The sequence below is a fragment of the Lutra lutra genome, chromosome 14 (assembly GCF_902655055.1).
Source record: "Lutra lutra chromosome 14, mLutLut1.2, whole genome shotgun sequence".
Taxonomy (NCBI): domain Eukaryota; kingdom Metazoa; phylum Chordata; class Mammalia; order Carnivora; family Mustelidae; genus Lutra; species Lutra lutra.
Window position 1 is genome coordinate 10,304,302 of NC_062291.1, and position 22,292 is coordinate 10,326,593.

Genomic DNA, 22,292 nt, shown 5'->3' on the forward strand with positions numbered 1-22,292 from the left:
CTCATTTATCATTCTTTACCTGACATTGTATAGGCAAGGAAAATGTTTCATTTGATAATAATCAGTTTTCACTGGTCTGTGAACTAAATGTTTATACTTGGAGTGACTTAGGATTTTATTGTAATTCCTTGTAAATTCAGCTCTCCCTAGAGCTGAAATCTCTGTACCAAATATACCCCCAGTTGTGATTCTGCTTCTAAGAACAGCATTCAGAATTTTTAAATGTTGTGAGACATCCCTGCTCACAGTGGTTTTTGGTCCAATTATTAAATATCTTTTTTTTAAGCTGCATAGTTTTGCACTGATTAATGTAACACTCACATGCATGCACAATGTATATAAAACACACGTGTGTGCACAGTGCATATAAAAAACACACACTGGGCCGCCTGGGTGGCTCAGTGGGTTAGGGCTTCTGCCTTCAGCTCAGGTCATGATCTCGGGGTCCTGGGATCAGGCCCCGCATTGGGCTCTCTGCTCAGCGGGGAGCCTGCTTCCTCCTCTCTCTCTCTCTGCCTGCCTCTCTGCCTATTGATGCCTGTCAGATAAATAAATAAGTAAATCTTAAAAAAAAACAACATATGCACACGTGCACACACACACACACACACACGCCAGAGCCAAAGAAGATGGCTTTCTTTTTAGTTATTGTTCCTGACCTTCATATTACACCTGGGTTTGTGTGCACATTTCATTTAATGTGAAATTTTATCAATTTGGCTTTTTTGTAGAAACCTGGAGCCAACCCTCCAGAAGAAGAAGAAGGCACGAAGAGAGTTGATCCCCTCCATCAGCTCATACTTCTGTTTAGTCGAACAGCTTTAACAGAGAAATGGTATGGTTGGGAGGGTTCGTGGGAGCATAGGAAGAACAGATAAAGAAACCCCATGTCTGAGTATCTTGTGTTTGACCCATTCGTGTTGCAATTTCATCTTGTTCTTGTTAGGAGAGAGAATTGTTCTAAGCTAGGACCAGTTGGCCATCCACCCAGGGGGCAACATTCGTTCAAGTTCAGGCTTTCATGTCTGTCCATGAGTCCCAGTTATTCCTAACAATTTTGTCATTAGCTGTTGCAGTCGATCCCAAATCTTATGAAATGATTTTTTTTTCCCTTTGTCACAGATGGCCTTTATAAAGAAAACAAAAGAGCCCAAAGCAAATTCCAGTAGGAAAAAAAAATGTGTGGAGGCCACTGGTGACCCAAACTTCCTGTGTCTCCATTGTGCAATGGGTCTTAGGAAACCTTAGAGGCGGGTGAACCATCTTCTCAACAGGAAGTTTCTTTGACGTCTGTTTTGGGGCATTCTCCATTTTCCATGGCTTCTGTAGTCTTATTGATGTGAATTCACTGAAGCCACAAAGGCCGATCCTCTGTGTGGTTAAATCTCCGTGTCCTCAGATGCCCGGTAATCCACATGGGCTCAGCGTCTGCTCATAATGGGGAGCACTACAGAGATTCTGTGATGAAACCTTTCAGAGACTATAAAACATTTATCTGCCTCCCCATGGTACAAAAGGGAGCCTACTTTGCCCTAGGCTTCACTCATTCCTGCAGAAGCTGGAAGATAATTTAATGATCGGCCCCACCCCCATGAGTCTTTTGAGAGTCTAGATGAGTTCATTTGACCTCTATGCATGCCATAACAATGCACATTTCTCCCTCTTAGCCAATGTGATCCATCCTCCTCTCACGATGTCTCTCTCTCTCTTATTATTTCCTAACTAACCAAATCATCTCATCCCTAAGCATAGAGCAACCCTCTGTCTGGCATTGTCAGGTAATGAGGTATTTTCCTAAGTGAATTTTCCTGGTGGCTGAACCTTAAAACTGCTAGAATAACTTTGCAAATATTAGGCATTTTCTGGGAAACCTTTCTTCATGAATTAATGGTTTCTGTACTTCTCAAGAAGAAGATATTAAACACATTTCTTAATGGTTAGGGATCACTGTGACTGTTGTATTTCTGAACAGTATAGTAGCATAATAATTTGGGGAGTCTTTTCATCAAATGTCAAATAACACTTCTGCTGTCAGAAGCCCCTACCTCTTTGAACTTGGTTGTTTCAGCTTGTGTAGTTTCAAGAAAATTAAAGCTGTTAACATTTGTGTGTAAATCAATAGACCATTTATTCTGTGAGACTTGAAGGCCTCTTCGGGAAGGTAAGATGGGTGAGCTGTTTAGGTCAGAGATCTTTGCTGTCTGAGTCTGCCATATTTTTGAATGATGACTTTGCCTAGGTTTTGTGTTTATTTCATTTTAAAAAGGTGTACTGGTTGAAAAATAAAGGTTGTTTTATACAGTGATGGCAGTTCTGCATCTGATTAGCCTCCTACTTAAAAATTCCCGTTTTCTTCTTGTTTCTCATAGCAAACTGGAGGAAGATTTTTTATATATGGCGTATGCAGATATTATGGCAAAGGTAAGTAAAAATATCTTGATTTTAGTGTTTAATTTTAATAAAGGAAAATCATTTTCATCAGACAAGGGATAAAGAATCTATCCTTTGGAAATATTTTTGTTCCAAATAAAATACTGTTAAGTCCTAGAAACCTAAGGGGTATTCATCTTAATTTTCCACTTGTTGCATGAGTCTCTGTTCTGACTTCCTTGACAGGTAATCATTGTTTGCTCTCTTGACATTTTATTTATGGGTAGTTCGTTAAGTTTCCAAACATTCATTCATTCATTTAACAAATACTCATGGGCGTCAAGGTGTTGGAGGTAATATAGTGAATAAGAAGGAAATGCACACACTCTTCCTGGAGTATATAGTCTCATGGAGAAGGCAAAATTTTGGCAGGTGGTTACAGCAAGCTCTACTAAGATTAATGGTAGAGGCGCTATCAGGGGTATAGGGAAGAGGTTGCACAGGAGAGTAGTGAGGGTTGCTTAGGCTAAGGTTTAAGAAGTCCTTGACTGCCTAATGACAGGTAGACCATACAACAATAGGACCAGCTTGTGTGTACTGAGTCTTTATTTCATTTATATCCCACAGTAGAGGGTGAATGAGGGGTGGGTTTAAAAGAGGAGTCAGGGTGTCTCTGAGGCCTCAGATGTAGGCGACTGGGAGCACATTGGTACCAGATACTGAGATGGGGAGCACTAGAAGAACCGTGGGCCTGGAATGAAGGAGAGAGATGGCAAATTGAGTTTTGGACATGTGAGTTAAAAATGCCTGTGAGACAGCCCAGTGGAGAGATCAGATATGTGATAACACATTCAGGTCTGACATTCAGCCTCTCAGGGATGGCTTACAAATACAGATTTGGGATTTATCTGCATTCGAAGGGAATCAAAGCTGTAGGCTTAGGTGGTCTTGCCCCAGGTGGAGAAGGTATCATGAGAGGGAAAGGCCCATGACCACTTCTGTAAGGACATGGGTATATAAGAGATGATAAGAAGAAAAGGAACCCATGAAAAAGTGTTAGGGAGAGAATCTTTAAGTGTGAGCATATATAGGAGCTGCGGGTCTTAGTGGGTGCTCAGTGGAACCATACGCTGCTGAGGGTGTGGATGATCAAGGCGAGGACTGAGACTTCTCTGGGATTTAGTGCATGTGTGTCATGTGACCACGGTAAGATCCGTTTCAAGACATTATGGAGAGAGGCCGTCGGAGGTGCCAGTGCCATACTGTGGGGAAGCAAATAGAGATTTGTGAGGGGATGTGGCCTAGACATTTCTTTACTAGAAGACTGAGAGAGGGGAGAGACGATATGAAGTGACCAATATCCAGATGGAATTGTGACATTGATGGGGATTATCTTTTTTTGTTTGTTTGCTGTTTGTTTACTTTTATATGTGAGAGAGATTTGAACGTGCTTCTCTCCTAGTGGGAAGGAACCAAGAGAGAGGGCAAGGGGGTCATTTGTGGTGGGAGGTCTTGAGTGAATGGGAGCAGGGGGAGAGGACAGGTTACAGAGCATCAGGAAAAGCTGTGGCTTTCCAGCTTTCTTTTAAACCATAACCCCCAGTAAGAAACATATTTACCCAGTGTATTTATGGACACATAAAATTGGTTTGTTGAAAGAACATTTTCATGAAATTATACCCTTCCTATGAGCAGTAGAGCCTGAATTTTCTATTCTATTTAAATTAAAAAAAGTATTTTAGATCCTGACTCATTAAGTAGATTCTGCATCCAATAAAAGAGCTGAAACCCATAGTGTGAAAAATGCTGAGTTAGAACGCCTGGATGGCTCAGTTGTTAAGTGTCTGCCTTCGGCTCAGGTCATGATCCCAGGGTCCTGGGTTCAAGCCCTGCTTCGGGCTCTCTGCTCAGCGGGAAGCCTGCTGCTCCCTCTCCCACTCCCCCTGCTTGTGTTCCCTCCCTCACTGTCGCTCTCTGTAAAATAAGTAAATAAAATCTTCATAAAAATTTAAAGAAAAAAAGAAAAACACTGAGTTAAAGGATAAAAGAGGGAAGGATAGGAGTGCCTGGGTGGCTCAGTGGGTTAAGCCTCTGTCTTCAGCTCAGGTCATGGTCTCAGGGTCCTGGGATGGAACCCCATATTGGGCTCCCTGCTCAGCGGGGAGCCTGCTTCCCCCCTCCCCCCGCCCTCTCTGCTTGCCTCTATTTCTTTTTTCATCTTCTTCTTTCAAAGACTTAATTTATTTGACAGACAGAGATCATAACGAGGCAGAGAGGCAGGCAGAGAAGGGGGGTGGGTAGTAGGCCCCCTGCTGAGCAGAGAGCCTGATTCGGGGCTCGATCCCAGGCTCACTCCCAGGACCCTGAGATCATGACCTGAGCCGAAGGCAGAGGCTTTAAACCACTGAGCCACACAAGCGCCTCTCTGCCTACTTCTGATCTCCATCTGTCAAATAAATAAATAAAATCCTTAAAAAAAAAAAAAAAGATGGAAGGATATTTCCTCCTTGATCTTGGACTTTTAACTAGGATAAATAAGGGCATGAAGAAGTAAGGAGCTCACAAATGAGTAAAGGAGTGTACACTGTTGTCCTCTGCATTTGAAGAACCACCGAGCAAGTGGGCTACAAAGGTGGAACCTTGTGGTTTGAGGGTAAGATCAGGCTCCACGCTCAGTGTGGGATTCTCCTTCAACGTGTGCCCCTCCCCGTGCTCCACAGTCTTTCTCAAAAAATAAACAAACAGGGACCCCTGGGTGGCTCGGTCGTTAGGCATCTGCCTTCAGCTCAGGTCATGATCCCAGGATCCTGGGATTGAGCCCCGCATCGGGCTCCCTGCTCGGTGGGAAGCCTGCTTCTCACTCTCCCACTCCCCCTGCTTGTGTTCCCTCACTTGCTGTGTCTCTCTCTGTCAAATAAATAAATAAAAATTAAAAAATAAATAAAAATAAAAATCACTCTCTTTGGTAGTAAAATTTGATGAGTAGCTGATGAGTAGCTATGTATTTCTTTTTATTATAATTATTACCATTATTATTATTATTATTATGGTGTCTGCTCTAAACCCTGTACTTACTATTACTCATTCTCCTTGCTTTGGCTGTATCTTGAAAAAAATCATCTTAAATCTTTGTATTTTTCAAGCCATACTTTATTTTATTTTATATATATATATATATATATATATATATATATATATATATATATTTTTTTTTTTTTTTAAAGATTTTATTTATTTATTTGACAGACAGAGATCAGAAGCAGGCAGAGAGAGAGGAAGGAAAGAAGGCTCCCTGATGAGCAGAGAGCCCAATGCAGGGCTCAATCCCAGGACCCTGGGATCATGACCGAGCCAAAGGCAGAGGCTTCAACCCACTGAGCCACCGAGGCGCCCCTAAACTTCACATTTTTTTAAAAAAAAATTATTTATGTGATAGAGCACCAGGGGGAGTGGCAGGCAGAGAGAGAGGGAGAAGCAAAGTCCTCCCAGGGCAGGGAGCCTGACATGGGATTCAATCCCCGGACCCTGGGATCGTGACCTGAGCCCAAGGCAGACGCTTAACTGATGGAGCCACCCAGGTGCCCCTCAACTTCACATTCTCAAGAGACAGATTAGTGTTCTAATTTGCTTAAATAGTAAACATGCTCATTTAATATAAATATAAATATAATGCCTGTGCTTTACTTCTATTTCCTAAAGCAGAGGAAGGACAGATAAACCAAAATTCCTCTGTGTTTAACATGAGATGCACAGTATTTATAAAGGACTACAGGTTTGCCTCTCAGATGTGTTTTGCTCAAGTTTTCATGGTTCTTTTTCTTAGATTTCTGGTTAACTGATGGCATGAGAGCCCAGGTGACCTTAGCACATAGCAGAACATTCCCCGCACTCTTGATTAAATAATTAACAACGTTGTTTCTGTAGGGAAACGTGCTATGGGACTCCTTTTCCAAACAGCAGAATTGTTTATTTTCCTTAGCAAACTATGTTGTCAGTCTTCTTGCTCCAGATTGGAAAGGGTGGTAGTATTTATTGAGGGAACAAAAGAATATGACAGACCTTTAGAATCTATCATCGTGCTGGTAGAAGGATCATATTTTCTGCCCTCCCTCCCATCCCCACTTCATCTCCATACTCAAAATACTGGGAATCATTGAACTGAAACTATTCTTCGGATTTGTCACTTATATTTAATTACTTGCCACATTCACTTCACTGATATGCTGAGGGCTTGCAGACCAGAAGAAATCTTTAGAAGGGTTGGAACAATCTCACCTTAAAAGCTATAGGTTTTGGGGCACCTGGGTGGCACAGTGGGTTAAAGCCTCTGCCTTCGGCTCGGGTCGTGATCTCAGGGTCCTGGGATCGAGCCCCACATCAGGTTCTCTACCCGGTGAGGAGCCTGCTTCCTCCTCTCTCTCTCTGCCTGCCTCTCTGCTTACTTGTGATCTCTGTCTGTCAAATAAATAAATAAATAAATAATCTTTAAAAAAAAAAGCTATAGGTTTTTTCCTGCCATGGCTTTTGGTTAATGCCACCTTCCCTTGGTCAATATGATTCTTTTTATTCCCAACCAGAATAGTTATAATAGCAGTTGAGATTTATCTAATGCTTATTATTTTTCAGACACTTAAACAATTATGCCACCAACTTACATATGTTAATTCACATAATCCTTCCAGGAGCCCTGGTCCTCTTTGTCTTATTTCTACCTTAAATATGAGAAAAGGGATACCCAGAGAGGTAAAGAAACTTGCCCTAACCTGAACAGCTAATAATTGGCAGCATCAGGATTTGAAGCAGGCCCCCTGTGTCTTCAGGCTATGTTCTTAATCACCACACCACTCTCCCTTAAATTTAGGAAGCAAAACCTTTAGCTGTGGCAATTAGATAAGAATAGATGCATGAATTAATGTAACTCCTTTATCATTTCTGGGAAAATAACTCAATGGATTAGTCAGTTATTTTTCTGTAAAATAATAGTATTAGTAGCAGCTAGAATTTCATTTTCCTCCTTTGGACCAATTACAATGAAAAAGGAAGGTAAAGGATTACAAGAGTCACTTTAAACACCGGACATGCTTTCTGTTCATTTTAATTCATAGTTATTGCATGCATCTATATTTGTGCGTTGTAATGGCAACAGAAAATAAGAGAAAACAAGAATTCTTGTCTTTTTTTTTTTTTAAGATTTTTATTTATTTATTTATTTGACAGACAGAGATCACAAGTAGGCAGAGAGGCAGGCAGAGAGAGAAGAAGGGAAGCAGGCTCCCCGCTGAGCAGAAAGCCTGGCTCAATCCCAGGACCCTGGGATCATGACCTGAGCAGAAGGCAGAGGCTTTAACCCACTGAGCCACCCAGGCGCCCCAACAATCCTTGTCTTTAAGGCTTGTAGTTTGGTTTGAACAAGGCAATAAATGCATGAATAAGAGGTACATGTACTGTGGTAGAGATCTCGCCAGTATCTCCGTGCTGTGCCTAAAATTAGCAGTTTAATTATTTTGATTTTATAAAAGCGCAGTATAATTTTTTGGGGGGTCCTGGATTCGTTGATCATTCCATCTACATTTACTGTATCTAATAGGTCTGTTTAAAGGATGTCAATGACAACTTAGTACAGATGATTTGGTATTCATGCTGCATTGTTTTGTACTTTCTGCCTCAACGTATTTGAATCCTTTTCTTAATGTTTTCCATGTCTCAGAGTTGTCATGATGAGGAAGATGATGATGGGGAAGAAGAAGTGAAGAGTTTTGAAGTAAGATGGATCTTTCTAGATTTGTCTTCTTTTCTACTTTGGAACATTGTTTCATAGCTTATAACTGACATTTATGTTTCTTGCTTCATGGCTTATCGCAGCTTATTGTATCAAGGAACTGCATGTCAGAAGCTGGATGGACAAATCTGAGTCCTAACATTTGCTAAAGTTAAGACCAAGGAACGTAGACCAATGAAAGAATCAAATAAAACCCATATGTGCAGAATGAGTGTCCCTGAGAACTCTCAGAGATGAGAGCGCTTCAAACTGTTCTCATCTCAGTACATATCGTGATCTGAAATTTCCAGTGGACATATAAGGAAAATATTTATTGAAGAGCAACATGACATTGAAGTTTTAATTTAACCCTTGGTTGGCTATTTTCTTCTGAACTGAAGAAGTCTTAAGGATCTGGCCTCTTTTGAATTCAACCCAAATAGGTCACTCATTCCCTGTACATATGTACAGATGGTGTCACACTATGCCATTTGCTTGCATGAGGTAGGAGTGCATATATTTCTAGGACTGTGTTCTATTGTACGATTGTTACAGATGTTCTCAGCTCCTAAATATCCAGAAAATTAGAAATACTGCTCTGTGCTAATTAGCCAGAAGGAAGGGAACTATTATTTGACCCCATTTGTTTAGATTTTACTTTTGCTTTCTATGAAGAAAAGAGTTGTTGCTAACTGCCACTTTTCTCCATTTCTTTTTTTTTCTTTTTTTCTCTGTCTTTTTTTTTTTTTTTTTTAGAATTTTCAAAAAGAAGTGGAAAGAAATAGATTACTTTTTTTTTTCTATTATGTATCTGGATTTTTGAGCTAGAAGTCTGGAAATCTATTAGTAATCAGCAGTCAGTCCTTAATGACAGTGATCCCACTGAAAGGTACAGGTTGAGGGGGGACATAGAGTAGGGCCCCTTCCAGGACCAATTTGATATGACATCTCTGCAGCATTGAAATCAATGCATAGAAAGTACAAAAGCTAGTCTGAGAACAACCCATGCCTATTGCTGAGAAAAAAAAGCCATAAGATTAATTTCCTATGTGACACTATAATTTTTTCTAATGTATGTGTGTCCTATTCTCAAGTCCGTCTTTATTGATAAGAAACTGAGGTAAATTAGAATGAGCTCTGAGCAGCAAGTAATACTGTGTTTTCTGAAGTGCACACCATTTATGGTCTACCAGTTGTCTTCCGAGCAATTGTTTATTGCTATTTTGCTTCTTGTCCTCATCCTTCCTTAAGGCCACAGGATCCCAACGCAGCAAGGTAAAACTATATATATGTGTGTATTTGTCCGGGTCTGAGTTTCGGTTTCTTGTGACATTTACCTTTGTTAGACCCAACATCTTGGCTTCTTTTGTAATAAAAGGTCTTGCAATCTTTCTACGAGTTTGTGGCTCCCATGCAATTGGTCTCTTCAGTACCCCTTCCTTGACACAGGTTTATTCTTCTTGGAGTTTAAATGACTCATAATTTGAAATTTCATCCTACATGTGAACTCTGGGCCACATGCTGTGCTCAGGTAAAAAGGGTCCAGCCCTTTAGCTGACTAACTCTTAGCTTGGGACCTTTCAGGGACACATTCTGGCCTCATCCCCTCTTGACGCTTATAAAATACAAGTCTTATTACTTGAAAAAAGACCTGATAAATGGCATCACTAGTGAGATTGGGAAGAAGTCTGCTTTCCCTGTGTGTTAGTAATATCTCCATTTAGTAATTAGAGATGATATTCCACGATGTTGATGTTGATGTCAGCATTTCATTACAGAAGAACTTGATGATTATTTCTATCTCTTAATATATTTTGAATAGCTAAGTGCTTGGAACATTTGCTAAAAGGAAAAAAAAAACATTTTTTTGAACATCAAAAATTTTTTTCTTTGATAGGAACCCTGTTAAGCTTACATTTTATTTTCATGAGACTAATTCATAGGAAAATAGACCAGAACATCCCAGGGGAGAAAAATATCCTTCATGGCTTTAGTTAAAAAAGAAAAAAAAAAAAGTGCTGTTAAACTGAATTTAGAATGTCATGAAGAATCTATTCAGAAGAAACAAATGATAATATTTTAACTTAGTCTTATATTTGGAGGAAAATATTATTCTTACACTATGATCCTTACAAATTTAAAAATTTGAATTCATACAGCTATCATCTTATAGCTCTAGTAGATGGGTATAATAGTTAATGTCATAAAATAGACATAACAATAATATTTTCTGGGCTTAAATCATGGGTAATAATGAATGTGATACTGAGTTGATATTTATGCTTTTATCACTAATTATCTCAAATAGAATTTGGATTATTGAAGGTCAAAAATATGAAGGGATCTCCTAACAGTAGCCAAAGATTTGATGTCCTGGCACCAAAATTTGTGCGCCAAGCATGTATTGATATCTGTGGGATAAGGGTAGATAAGGAAGGTCAGAATTAGAAGGCATTGCTGGTTAAGAAAACCATCTTCCTCGGAAAGAGAAATGTAGTTTCAGGGGAATCTAAAAAGCAAATCCAGTTTGGTAAATAGGGTCAAATTTGGTGACATTAGAGAAGTTCCCAATTCAGAAAGAAGTCTAGGAATGGCTAATGGAATCAGCTTTTAGCATCTAGGATTCATGTCAGAGTGAAGTCAAGAAATCAGGTGAGGATATGGAGCCTGACCTGAGAAAACAGGCTGCATGTCCCGGATTTAGAATGGTGGGCAAGACATTCAAACAGTGGTGTGAAGCCTGGCAATCAATCTCAGGAAGGAGACTAGAAACCAGCAAGTATAACCATCCCCCATGAAACAGGATTTTGAAGTTTCTTATGGTCTACGGCCATACCACCCTGAACGCGCCCGATCTCGTCTGAAGTTTCTTATGATTGCTACTTACGGTCATAACACCGTAGACGAGAAAGGGGAATTTGTACTTCTTAACCAGATATTTTACTGAATTTCCATGTGATTTGGGACTATGACTTACTATGTATGCCTAATTTGTGTAGCATGCTACTTTCCACAAAATATGTGTTCTGTGAAGATACTCTTGTCTGAGGTTGACTCTGTGATACCAACAAAGCCGCCGAAAATTTGACCAGACAACGGGATTATTACTTTCTCTTTATAAATTGAGTAACATACCAGATCTTTTAGTTGAAGTGTCTGGTTGTTTAATATCATTTAGAGATAGTCTCATAGTGGAATTTTTCATCTAAGTTATAATAGATCTGAGAGGCTATCTGGCAGTTTCAAGAATTCTTAAATTATGTTAAATAAATTTAGGGATAACATAAAGCATGTGATAATTGAATTTTATTCCAATAACTGATTATTCATAGTTGCTGTACTTTCTGCTTAAATTCTTTATCTGTAAGTATTCAGTGACAATTAAAGGGGCATTTTTAGAAAGGGGCATTATAATTTCCTTGAGGGAAGAAACAAAGCTTAAGAAACATGAAACACAGGATGTGGGGACTAAAATGCTGAGTATTTGCCAGCACTTTTCTTATTTCCATCACATCTATGTTTTACTGATAGGATTCTGCTAAAACTTGCAAAGAGATTTGATGTGATAATTTAATTCCCTGCTTCATCAATACTATATGTAAATATTCTCTCTCTACAACTATTTATTTAAAAACTTTATTGCTTATTTAGTTACGTATATATAACTTTTTTAGATTTGGGACTTCGTCAATACTAAAACTACAAAAAGGACTGTTAAAACTTATAAAGAGGCTAGGAGTAACTGAAAGGGAAGAAATATCTTAGCAGTGACTCAAAATGTTCATTACTACAGTTGAGTGCATTGTTCAGCTTTGAATTTTTATAAGCCAAAGCAAAGAATAATAACAACAAATTGATAATGTTGCAAGTCAAAAAACTTCACTTTACTGAGCAGCGTGGGTTTTTCTCACTTAAATTCATAAAGAGATTTGGTACCAGAACAAACCACATTTTTAAACTATGATTTTTGCAAAATACGCACAAACATTCCCCAGACAGTTGCCTCCTCTTTCATGCTGTTCTCTAAAATCTGAGTGTGTGGCATTAAATGCTAATTCTATGGAACCGTTTCTGTGGACTATTATGGTACTATAATATAGATTTATTTCTTAATAAAAACCAAAATTAATGACAGTGGAGCTTAAATAAACCAGCGGAATGGGGTACTGACTTGCCTTCTAGACCATCTTTCTCAAATATTAGGCAAGTTGCATCATCCTTTGGCATATGCCCAATTTCTAATTCACAGATGAATTCTCTGCTGCGTCCCTGAGGTCTTGTTATTCTGTACTGTTGATTAAAGAGAATAACTTGTGTCTTAAATACTAAATATGCCAATGGCAGTGTTGACATTCTGTAATAAAAGACTTAGGAAACCAACTTATATTCTCTCCCAGATGGGCCTCAGGCATAACTAAAATGACATCATACCTGCTAAAGTATTCAGACCAATACGCAGCTCGTATTCCAAAATATGCATCACCAAATATGGAAGAATCAATTTAGGCCCCAGTGCGTTAAGGTCAAAACCAATGACAAAACCACCTTTGTCTGGCCCCTCTAGTGGTCCAGTTTTTTTTTTTTTTTTTTTTTTTTTTTTTTTTTTTTTTTTTAAAGATTTTATTTATTTATTTGACAGAGAGAAATCACAAGTAGGCAGAGAGGCAGGCAGAGAGAGAGGAGGAAGCAGGCTCCCTGCTGAGCAGAGAGCCCGATGCGGGGCTCGAACCCAGGACCTGGGATCATGACCTGAGCCCAAGGCAGCGGCCTAACCCACTGAGCCACCCAGGCGCCCCTAGTGGTCCAGTTTTGAACAGAACTCCATTCCTCGGCAATCCTGCGGCAACGAATTTGCTGTAAGATGTACGGTCTCCACCAGCTGTGTAATTTGATCTTTGAATGGGTTTATTTAGTTCTGTTCATGGGAGCAAAGCAATTTAAATGAGAAGGGCTCCCTGAATCTTACCAAAGACAACCCGTTTATATAAAAATAAATAAAAGATACAGCTTTGAATATAGAACATTGAAGCAATGATTCCTTTCATCAGGTACACTTAATAGTTACTTAGTTTCTCTTACAGAAACACTGTGGTATCCAAAATTGGGTCGAAAGTGCTGAGTTGTTATGCTACTGTTGAATGGTAGAGGGGGAGGGAGAAGGAATTTTGATGGCCACTGTTCTCATACCTCTTGCTGAAAGCTGCTAACTGCATTGTTATATACTGAGATTATCGGCCTCAAGTAATATCCTCATGTCTTAGCCCAGGTTCCTTAGAAAATAGAGCAAAGAGATTCTGTGCTAACACTTTATTGGGGTTGGGGCACTGATACAATCCCGGAAGAGTAAGAGTGACGGGGAAAAAGAGAGCAGATTATCTAAGGAAGGAGAGCAAATACAAGGTGGTGCGTTCTTGAGCTGACCGTGCCTATTCAACATCCTGTCAGATGGCCCTAGAAAAACTGCATGTATGCATTGGGGAACAGTGCCTCCTAGGGAAGAAGGATGAGCACTGGTTCTGTCCCACCTCCTTTCTTTCTCTGGTCAGAGGGACTAGTTTCTTCATACTTCCTGTTGTTAAGCAGATTTTCCATGCACCTCCTGGGGAAACCAAAGGCAGCTTAGGTCCAGCCTACCCAGTGTTCAGGCACTGCAGTCTCTTAGTGGGTGGTAGAGATGATAGGAGCCAACTTTTATAACCGTACTCTGAGAAAGGCAAGTTGCCAAGTGTTGGAGAGAAAGGGCATGTAGGGTGTGATGGAGTCCTGGTCTTGGCATGAGGAAAATTCCCAGAAAGCACAGTCCCCTAGATCATGTATGGTAATTCATGCATATTGGCTGCATGCACATAAATAGCAAACTGTATAGAACATATACCTAAACATCTAGTTATGCATTTCTGAGGCACATGATTGTAGAACATTGTATGCTATTATTTAAAAAATAATCTCGGGCGCCTGGGTGGCTCAGTGGGTTAAGCCTCTGGCTTCAGCTTAGTCGTGATTTCAGAGTCCTTGGATCAAGCCCCACATCAGGCTCTCTGCTCAGTGGGGAGCCTGCTTCCCCCACCCCTTTTTGCCTGCCTCTCTGCCTACTTGTGATCTCTGTCAAATAAATAAATAAAATCTTTAAAAAAAAAATAAAATAATCTCAGTTGACAATAATTAGTCCCATAATGCTTGACTGCATTATATGTATAACAGATGGGATATAGCAGAATCATTCAGAGCATAGATGTTTGAACGAACCACCTGTGTTTGAATCCCAGCTCCACCACCTACCTGTGCGATCTCAAGTCTCAATTTTCCTATTTATAAAATGGAGCTAATTATAGTTATCTATTTCATGTGGTGAAGATTAGATAATATGTATAATACACTCAGAGCATTGGCTATCATATAACAAGCTCTCTAGGTATTTACTATTATTATTACTTTTAATCAATTTTACCTTCCTACTAAAATCAAGCCAGCAAATCCCTTAGGAAAACTTTCATGAGAGAGTGAACACAACTACACAGAACAGGAGACCTGGGATGTCATTCGGGTGCTGACTAGGTGGCCTTGAATGGGTCACATTTAAATTACTCTGTGCCTCAGTTTTTTTCTTCTTTGAACTAAAAGCTTTGACCTAGATGTTCTCAAGGGTCATACTTGCCTTTAAAAGTGTCTAATTTGCTGTTCACGAGTAAGTTCTTTTTATTTTTCAGGGCAATTTCTTAATGCTCCTAAATGCATGAATATTAATAGAAGCATGCCGATTTGGGATATTTTTTCTTCCAATCGTTTGTGGAAGAGTGAAAAAGGAAATAAGCTTCATTTTATTTATGTTAGGGTACAGAGCCGACCACCCCTCAATTAGACAGAGGACACTCTCAATAATGCAAGTCACACAGCGAGGTTTATTTCCAACTAGCTGGGGTCCAAGTATCTGCCCAGTGCAGCGGGTTTCTACAAGGACCCTGAACACTCAAAGCCAAGGGTTTATATAGCATTTTTAAAAACATCCAACTCACAGTAATTTTCCATCACTTCAGAGACCATACATAGTTTTGGCTTGCACCCCCCTGGTGGTTTAGTAAGATAAGCTCTTTTCTAACATCGGGTCCCCGTGGCTCAACCGCCTAGCCGCCCTGGTGGTTTAAGCTGATTAGCTGCAGCCAGGGTGTTGCAGGGTGGGGTACTTTCTTGGAACTAAAGCAGGGTGGGGTCCCTGGAACTAAAGCAGGGTAGGGGTCCCTGGAGCTAAAGTAAAGTAGGGGAAAGTTCAGCCCTTGGGCCTGAGATGGCTGCCCAAGCTAAGATGGCTGTACTTATGCTAACCCACTCTTACAATTTACACTAGTAGAGTCACAGTAAAAATGCTTTGTAGACACTAGCCTAGCTTCTGTACGTATATATGTATCTCTACCTTTTCGTAGTTTGGTGTTTAAAGTATTACACAATTATACATGATATAGTAAAATATAGAAGGAAAAAAGGTTGAGGGATGAGAGCGGTTCGGGGACACCAACTGGAGCCTTCCAAGAATGAAACCAATGCCTTAGACTCTTGCTAATTAGTGGGAATTTTTCAGCACTATTGATCCCAAGCTTTCTAGGAGTGAGCATCAAGTCACATAAATTTCAGTTTACTCTATCAGTGAAATAAACACAGTCTTCTTGTTTGGGAGAAACAGAAATTCCTGAGGATCTCTGTGAGGAGGACATGTCCTATAACCTGCCACAATTCAGAATTCAGTAGAGGTAATAATTGAGAATTTATACAATAAAGTCCAGATGTCCAGGTGACATCTGAGGATGGCTGAGCAGAGGATAAGTACTAGGAATCTAGAAGAATGAAAACACTGTGTTCCCATAAGACAGTCTCCAGAAAAATCCCTCTCTGAGCCAAGCCGGGAATTGGTGGGAATTGGAGACTGTATCGAGTCCTTAAAGAGCTCACGCAGCTGTTTCTCGAGGGTTGCTCTGGGGTAGGACCAGTAATCGTGTGTGAACACTTAAAATTATAAACACTGAAACAGCTAGTACTGAGAGAACTCAAAATCCACATAATGACTTGTCATGATCCGCTCTATGGTAAAACTTATTCTAACTGCTCTTTTTCCCGTAAATTATTCCAACATTTTGGCACCTTCCTGATCCAACCATACCTTCATATTAGTAGAGCTCATCAACCTTATTGTTCTTATTCTTCTGTTAGGCTATGCTAGTAGCATTTTCTTTCTGTATTCAAGGCAGTGTTTAGTGCTTTTAAGACTTAAACAAATAGGTAAATGAAAGCTGTTCTAAATCACCTTTGTGCTCAGAATAAACCCCATTCCCTCCAATGATAACTTGGTGTGACTTTGCTAATTTGATACCTTCTGATTTTATGGTTGCTCATTTTCCCTCTCCTACTTTATAGCTTGTTTGCGAAGCTTTTCGTGATGTAGTATAAGTTTTGTCAACAGGACCCTGCAATAGAAAATCGTTTGAACGCAGCTAGGTTTTATTGTTTCGGCATAGTGCTAATTAGTCTAAATATGGTGAATCCAAGGGAAACAATATGTTAACAAGCGTTGAAGTATAAATGATGAATAAATAAGCCAAAGTCACACTACACAGTACATCAAACTTCAGAGCCTCCAACACATTAACTGGACTGCACTTTTCTGCTTTAGAATTTTTGTCCTCCCTGATTGTCTATTAGTTAAACTTCGGGACTAAACCAAAGTTTGCTTTGGGTAAAAATGCATTTCCTTACTTCCCTCCGTCCCTCCTTCTCTCTCTCTCTCTCTTTCTTTCTTTCTTGCTTTTTTTTGTGGGTTTTTGATGTTGTTGTTGTTGTTAAAGAATGAACACTAGAAACTATGCCTATCCTATTGAAAAATAGAACTCTGGGAGATTATACTATTCAGTATTCAGCAACAAAGACAATGGGTAATCAAGATATAGACAGTAAACTAATTGAGCTTTAAAAGTGAATAATTTGAGAACTTTTGTTCACATGTGTATAATTCTTGACTCTGACCATGTACCAAAAACAAACTAGATGTTTCTCACTTTAGTAGCTTTGTAGCTCTTCAAATGAAAAGATAACATTTGTAATTTCAGATTAATTGTACATACTACATGATATCACATTATTTAGTTCTGTTATTCATTTATCAAGTTTTCTTGGATACCAATTTTGTGCAGGGAACTTTACTGGATATATACTTGTGGTTAAAACAAGCAAACAAAACCTCTGAAGACCCTGTCCTCATGGTGACTTACTTGTAGAAAACTCTGTATACATTCATTTAATCTTCAAAAAAATTTATGAATTTGAGGGACCATCCATTTTTTTTTTTAAGATTTTATTTATTTATTTGACAGAGAGATCACAAGCAGGCAGAGAGGCAGGCAGAGAGAGAGGAGGAAGCAGGCTCCCCGCTGAGCAGAGAGCCCAATGCCGGGCTCGATCCCAGGACTCTGAGATCATGACCTGAGCCGAAGGCCGCGGCCTAACCCACTGAGCCACCCAGGCGCCCCAGGGGGGACCATCCATTTTTAAACAAAGTTATAATCTTAAGAGTTTTCCTAGCACTCCTAGTCAGTTCTTTATGAATGTGGCCAATCTACAATATCAGAAACTAGAATACCGAACAAAATTAATTGAAATGGACAATATGACTCTTATCTATATTTTTGTTTTCCCTTAGTCTGACCAAATTATTAGTACCATTTCACTGCCATTCGCTTTTGTCTTCCTAGCTATCCAGTCAAATCTCCTACATTTCCATTTTTTTTCTTACAATGTTGAGACTCAACATTACCTTGTAGGTAATGACTACATTTAAGATGCCAAATCAGAAGGATATTTAAGATTGACTTACTGAGAAATTATGGAAAGTATTTTTAAAAAGAGTTCGGTTGCTGGAGATTTCTGTTCACTTACAGGTAGCTTCCACACGCAGCAGAAGAGAAAAACATTATGAAAACCTTTTCAGCAGTTGCTGAAGGCTTGGAAACTCAAGGGAACACAGCAAGCCCACTGGGCTCATGCGGTATTGGGCACAGAGTGAGCTGTGAGGCACCAGCTGCCCCAAACGCCCATGTCACTGAGGAGGGTCCATCAGAAACAGGGTACAAGTTTGCTGTCAAAAATGCTGCTCGGGGCGCCTGGGTGGCTCAGTGGGTTAAGCCACTGCCTTCAGCTCAGGTCATGATCTCAGGGTCCTGGGATCAAGTCCCGCATCGGGCTCTCTGCTCGGCAGGGAGCCTGCTTCCCCTCTCTCTCTCTCTGCCTGCCTCTCTGTCTACTTGTGATCTCTCTCTGTCAAGTAAATAAATAAAATCTTTAAAAAAAAATGCTGCTCTTGTTTAAAATATCATTCATCTCCATTGTAGGGATAAACTATTTTCTCCATCAAGGATGGACAATTGTATTTTTTTTTAATTTCAGTATTTTTCCTCATACAGAACCAATTGTTGAAGAACTGATTTTTTTTTTTTCTTCAGGTCTTCTACTCCCTTGCCACCCCTCCCCCTATCCAATGCTAAACGTGAGGCACCCTGGGGAAAAAAATGAAAGAATATTAGCAATTTGATTACTAACTTCAGTCATACTAAAAGCAATCATGATGTGAATACCTCCTATTCAATGTCTGGAATTTGATCCTAGGTCTGATTTATTACTACCACTGACCTCGAAAAGACTTGTAACAGTGTTAAAAGGAAAAGAGCTGATCTTTCCTGGTTGTTCTTGGTGATCAGAACTTTTCGCCTAAGAGAAAATTGAAATTGTGGAACTCCTTCCCCCACCCCAACCTTTTTTATAACCTTAGAATCATTGAAAGACTGAACTTCAAGTAGAGGTATAATGTTTATTTAAGACCCTTTGGCACTTTAGGTAGAATCTGGGATGGGGCAGAAACCCTGCTTTAAAATGCTTTAAAAAGGTCCTTCCAAAGTGCTATTTCCCCGGGGTAAAATACTTTAAAAATATCTCTCTCCAGTTTTCTTAGAAAAGCTAATCTGCAGTAAATTGGAAATTAAAGAATTTTCTTTCTTTCCACATAATCCATCATTTTATTGTCTGTAAACTTTCTGGTTTAGCTTTCAAGGTTTTATTTTATTACAATGTGATAAAATCTCCAATAGTGAGATTGAATTGCATGCCCAGAAGCACTTCTCCAAGGACAAAATACCGGAAGGAAATAATATTAACTATCTTCTGAGGAGAAAGCTTCCAACTCAGTATGACAAAGAAGAAATTTAACTGAGAGGTCAACCTGTTCCCTCTTTATGAAGTATGGGTATCCTGCTTCTAGATCAGTTATCTTTTTTAGCTCAATATTTTTTTTCAGATGAATCTTATCATCTCCCCTGAAGTATTTATTATTATTGAAATTCAGATGCTGTGTGAGAAAAATGAGGGTGATCTTTGCCCAGGGAGTTTATTTTTTAAAGGAGACAATTTGATACCCTGTATCTCTCCATCCTCCTGACATTCATCCATCAGGCATGATTTCAGTTACTGAAGAGGTTAGTGGGGTCTAGAATGTCCTGTACAAGTTGTTCTAGCAGATCTCTGAGCTGGCCCACCTACTTTTGAAGCACAAACGGCAAAGGGTTTGTGGTCTGTTTGTTTTTTTCCTCATGAGTATATGGCAAGCTGCCATCTGTCTTCTTCTCTGGGTTTCCCAAGGACTATCTTCATATGTTCTATTGGGTCAAAAGAGGAATCAATCTTTCCAACTCCCTTGCCTCTTTAGTTGATGAAAATGAGAGGGCGGTTCCTTAGCCAATTTTTTTTTTTTTTTTTTTTTTAAATCTCTGTCTTCCTGAAAACGTTTTCCACGAGAGGAATTTGGTTACAAAGCGGAAGTGCCGAGTTCGTATGTAGCTCTGGCCACGGCAGGAAAGTGAAAGATTGTTGGGTCTAAAAGGAGGGATCAAATGTTGCTGACCAGTTCGAAAGCACACCTGAAGAGCAGGCGAAAGGGTCTTCTTTCAGTTTTTCTGAAACTGTGTTGTAATGACAGTATGGTTTTGTGTGTCCGTGTGGTTTTGTTTTCGTTTTGTTCTTGACGCTGCAGGAAGAGGTTTAAACATGAAGGCAAACCTTTTAGATGTTAGCATGGCTACCACAAAGCAAAGCTGCCTTTTTTTTTTTTCTTTTCTCTGCTTCCATTTAGACCTGTCACATAATTTAAGAAAAAAAAAAAATAAAACTTTAACCACAGGAGCTCTAACTATAGTGTGAAAAAAAACCCTGATCAATTTTGTTTTCGCAGCACGATATTATCAAAGATTTAAGAAACAAATTTGCCAGCCTCGGCGAGAACTCTCTGGTAACAGCATAAATGTCTGTGTTGGTTGCTTTTGATTTGAAGGTTTCTTTTTTCATTTGTTTGAGCCCATTTCTTCCCCCCTCCCCCTTTTAGTTTACTTTCTTTTTCATATTCTGTAACTAGCAAGCCTTCATTTTTTAAACCTCTTCCATCTTCCTGTGTCTATTTTCCGTACTTTGGATGGAAAGTTTATGGCAGCAAAGCTGTCCCTCTGGCTCCTTCTGCTGCCGCTCTTCCTGCTCTTAGGTCATATATGTTTTGGCCGTTGTGTTTATGGACATGATACTAATTGACTGTTTCATGTCCCATTGACTAAGCTTCTCTACCACGCCATTTGATGGACTCGCTGTCCTAGGGCTCTATGCAACTTTCATTTTGCAACTTGTACTGCTTAGTTCCGTCTCAATTCTCCAGTGAACTGGATAGCTCAAGTGAATGATCCTACCAGTCTTGAACTTGCTGTGCCTTTATATTTTATTTTTATTTTCTTCCTTATGTTTCCAGTGGTAGTTTAAGTGGAAAAGAACAAACCCCAGCCATTTGCACTGGCAGCCCCATGCAGTATCGTTTGTTACCACCTGAGAATACAAAATATAAAGGCACATTGCTTCTTTTATTCTTGGGGGGTGACTGGGGAGATCTGTGTCATGAGTCCACTACTTCGTTGAAGCCTACCTTTTGATTCATATCAGCTTTCAATTTTGCTTAAACTCCAACACGTCTCTGTGAATGTTTTTCTGTCATTTAGTGATACCTTGCAACTCGAGCCATTTGCTGAGCAGTATCAAGTTATGGCCATGGCATGGGAGATGATTGAAACGTAACAAACTCATGCACAAACGTATAATTCAGAAAGTGCAAGTTTCAATGACGAAATACAGTACTTCGAAACTGTGATACAGGCTTTGGACTAATCAAACAATTACAATTGAGAAAATCCATCCTGATAAGCCAGTACCAAAAGCATATCAAGAAAAATATAAAGGGAAAAACCAAGAGTTGAATATTGTTAACATCTGTTGAATAACATTGTTGGTGTTAAAATGGTCCATAATGTTGTCATAGAGCCCATACATGAAGAGATGACTAAAAATATGGTTTATAGAAAGCTGCCGTGCTTAATGACAGCCACAACATAAACGGTTGGGATTTGTGTTCAGGAAAAAGAAATGGAAAAGCAAAAGCTACTCTACCAACAAGCCAGGCTCCACGACCGCGGGGCAGCTGAGATGGTGCTGCAGACCATCAGCGCCAGCAAAGGTGAGGCTTGCTGCTCTCCTCAGACTTCTTTATTCCCTGGGAGCACCCTGATTTAAATTCTGCTGATTTAGTTAGTCCCTGAATTTCTTGTTCATCACGAGGTCAGGTGACTTTGGAAATGCAGGCTCTTGTTAACCCAGTCCAACATTGTTTGTTTTTTTTTTTTCCCCCTTCAAAGATTTATTTCTGTTCTTTAAGGTTTGGAAATTATATCTTGACCCAAGCCTAACAAACCATATAAACCAGGGATGGGCGAACGTTTTCTGTGAGAGGCCAGATAGTAAATGTTTTTGGCTTTGCTGGACGTGGGTCTCTGTCACAACCCTTCAATGCTGCCATGGTAGCAGGGGAGCCGCTACAGACAATATGTAAACAAACTGTGTGGCTGAGTTCCAATAAAACTTTATTTACAAAAATGTATGACAGGCTGGACTTGACCCTGTAGTCCATAATTTTCAGACCCTTGATGTAACAGTTTAGACTTTTTAAGTGATCCCTTTTTAACGATTAAAATACTATTGTATTTTTCAGTGCCAGCCAAGATCATTTTTCTTACATTAGCAATATCTTCTTTGTGAAATACTTTTC

General features: G+C 39.6%; 1 protein-coding gene across 8 annotated transcripts in view; it reads left to right on the forward strand.

Annotated features, from left to right (window-relative positions):
• The window catches only part of RYR2 (ryanodine receptor 2), a 738,447-nt gene that overhangs the window by 637,836 nt on the left and 78,319 nt on the right, over window positions 1-22,292 (forward strand). For 5 of the 8 annotated variants that reach the window (XM_047702071.1, XM_047702075.1, XM_047702072.1 and 2 more), the window contains 5 exons: window positions 732-835; window positions 2,370-2,421; window positions 8,078-8,131; window positions 9,380-9,403; window positions 21,605-21,704. In XM_047702071.1, the coding sequence (XP_047558027.1) occupies window positions 732-835; window positions 2,370-2,421; window positions 8,078-8,131; window positions 9,380-9,403; window positions 21,605-21,704 (334 nt within the window). The remainder of the gene's footprint in view (window positions 1-731; window positions 836-2,369; window positions 2,422-8,077; window positions 8,132-9,379; window positions 9,404-21,604; window positions 21,705-22,292) is intronic. The other 3 variants (XM_047702073.1, XM_047702077.1, XM_047702078.1) reach the window with 1 other exon arrangement.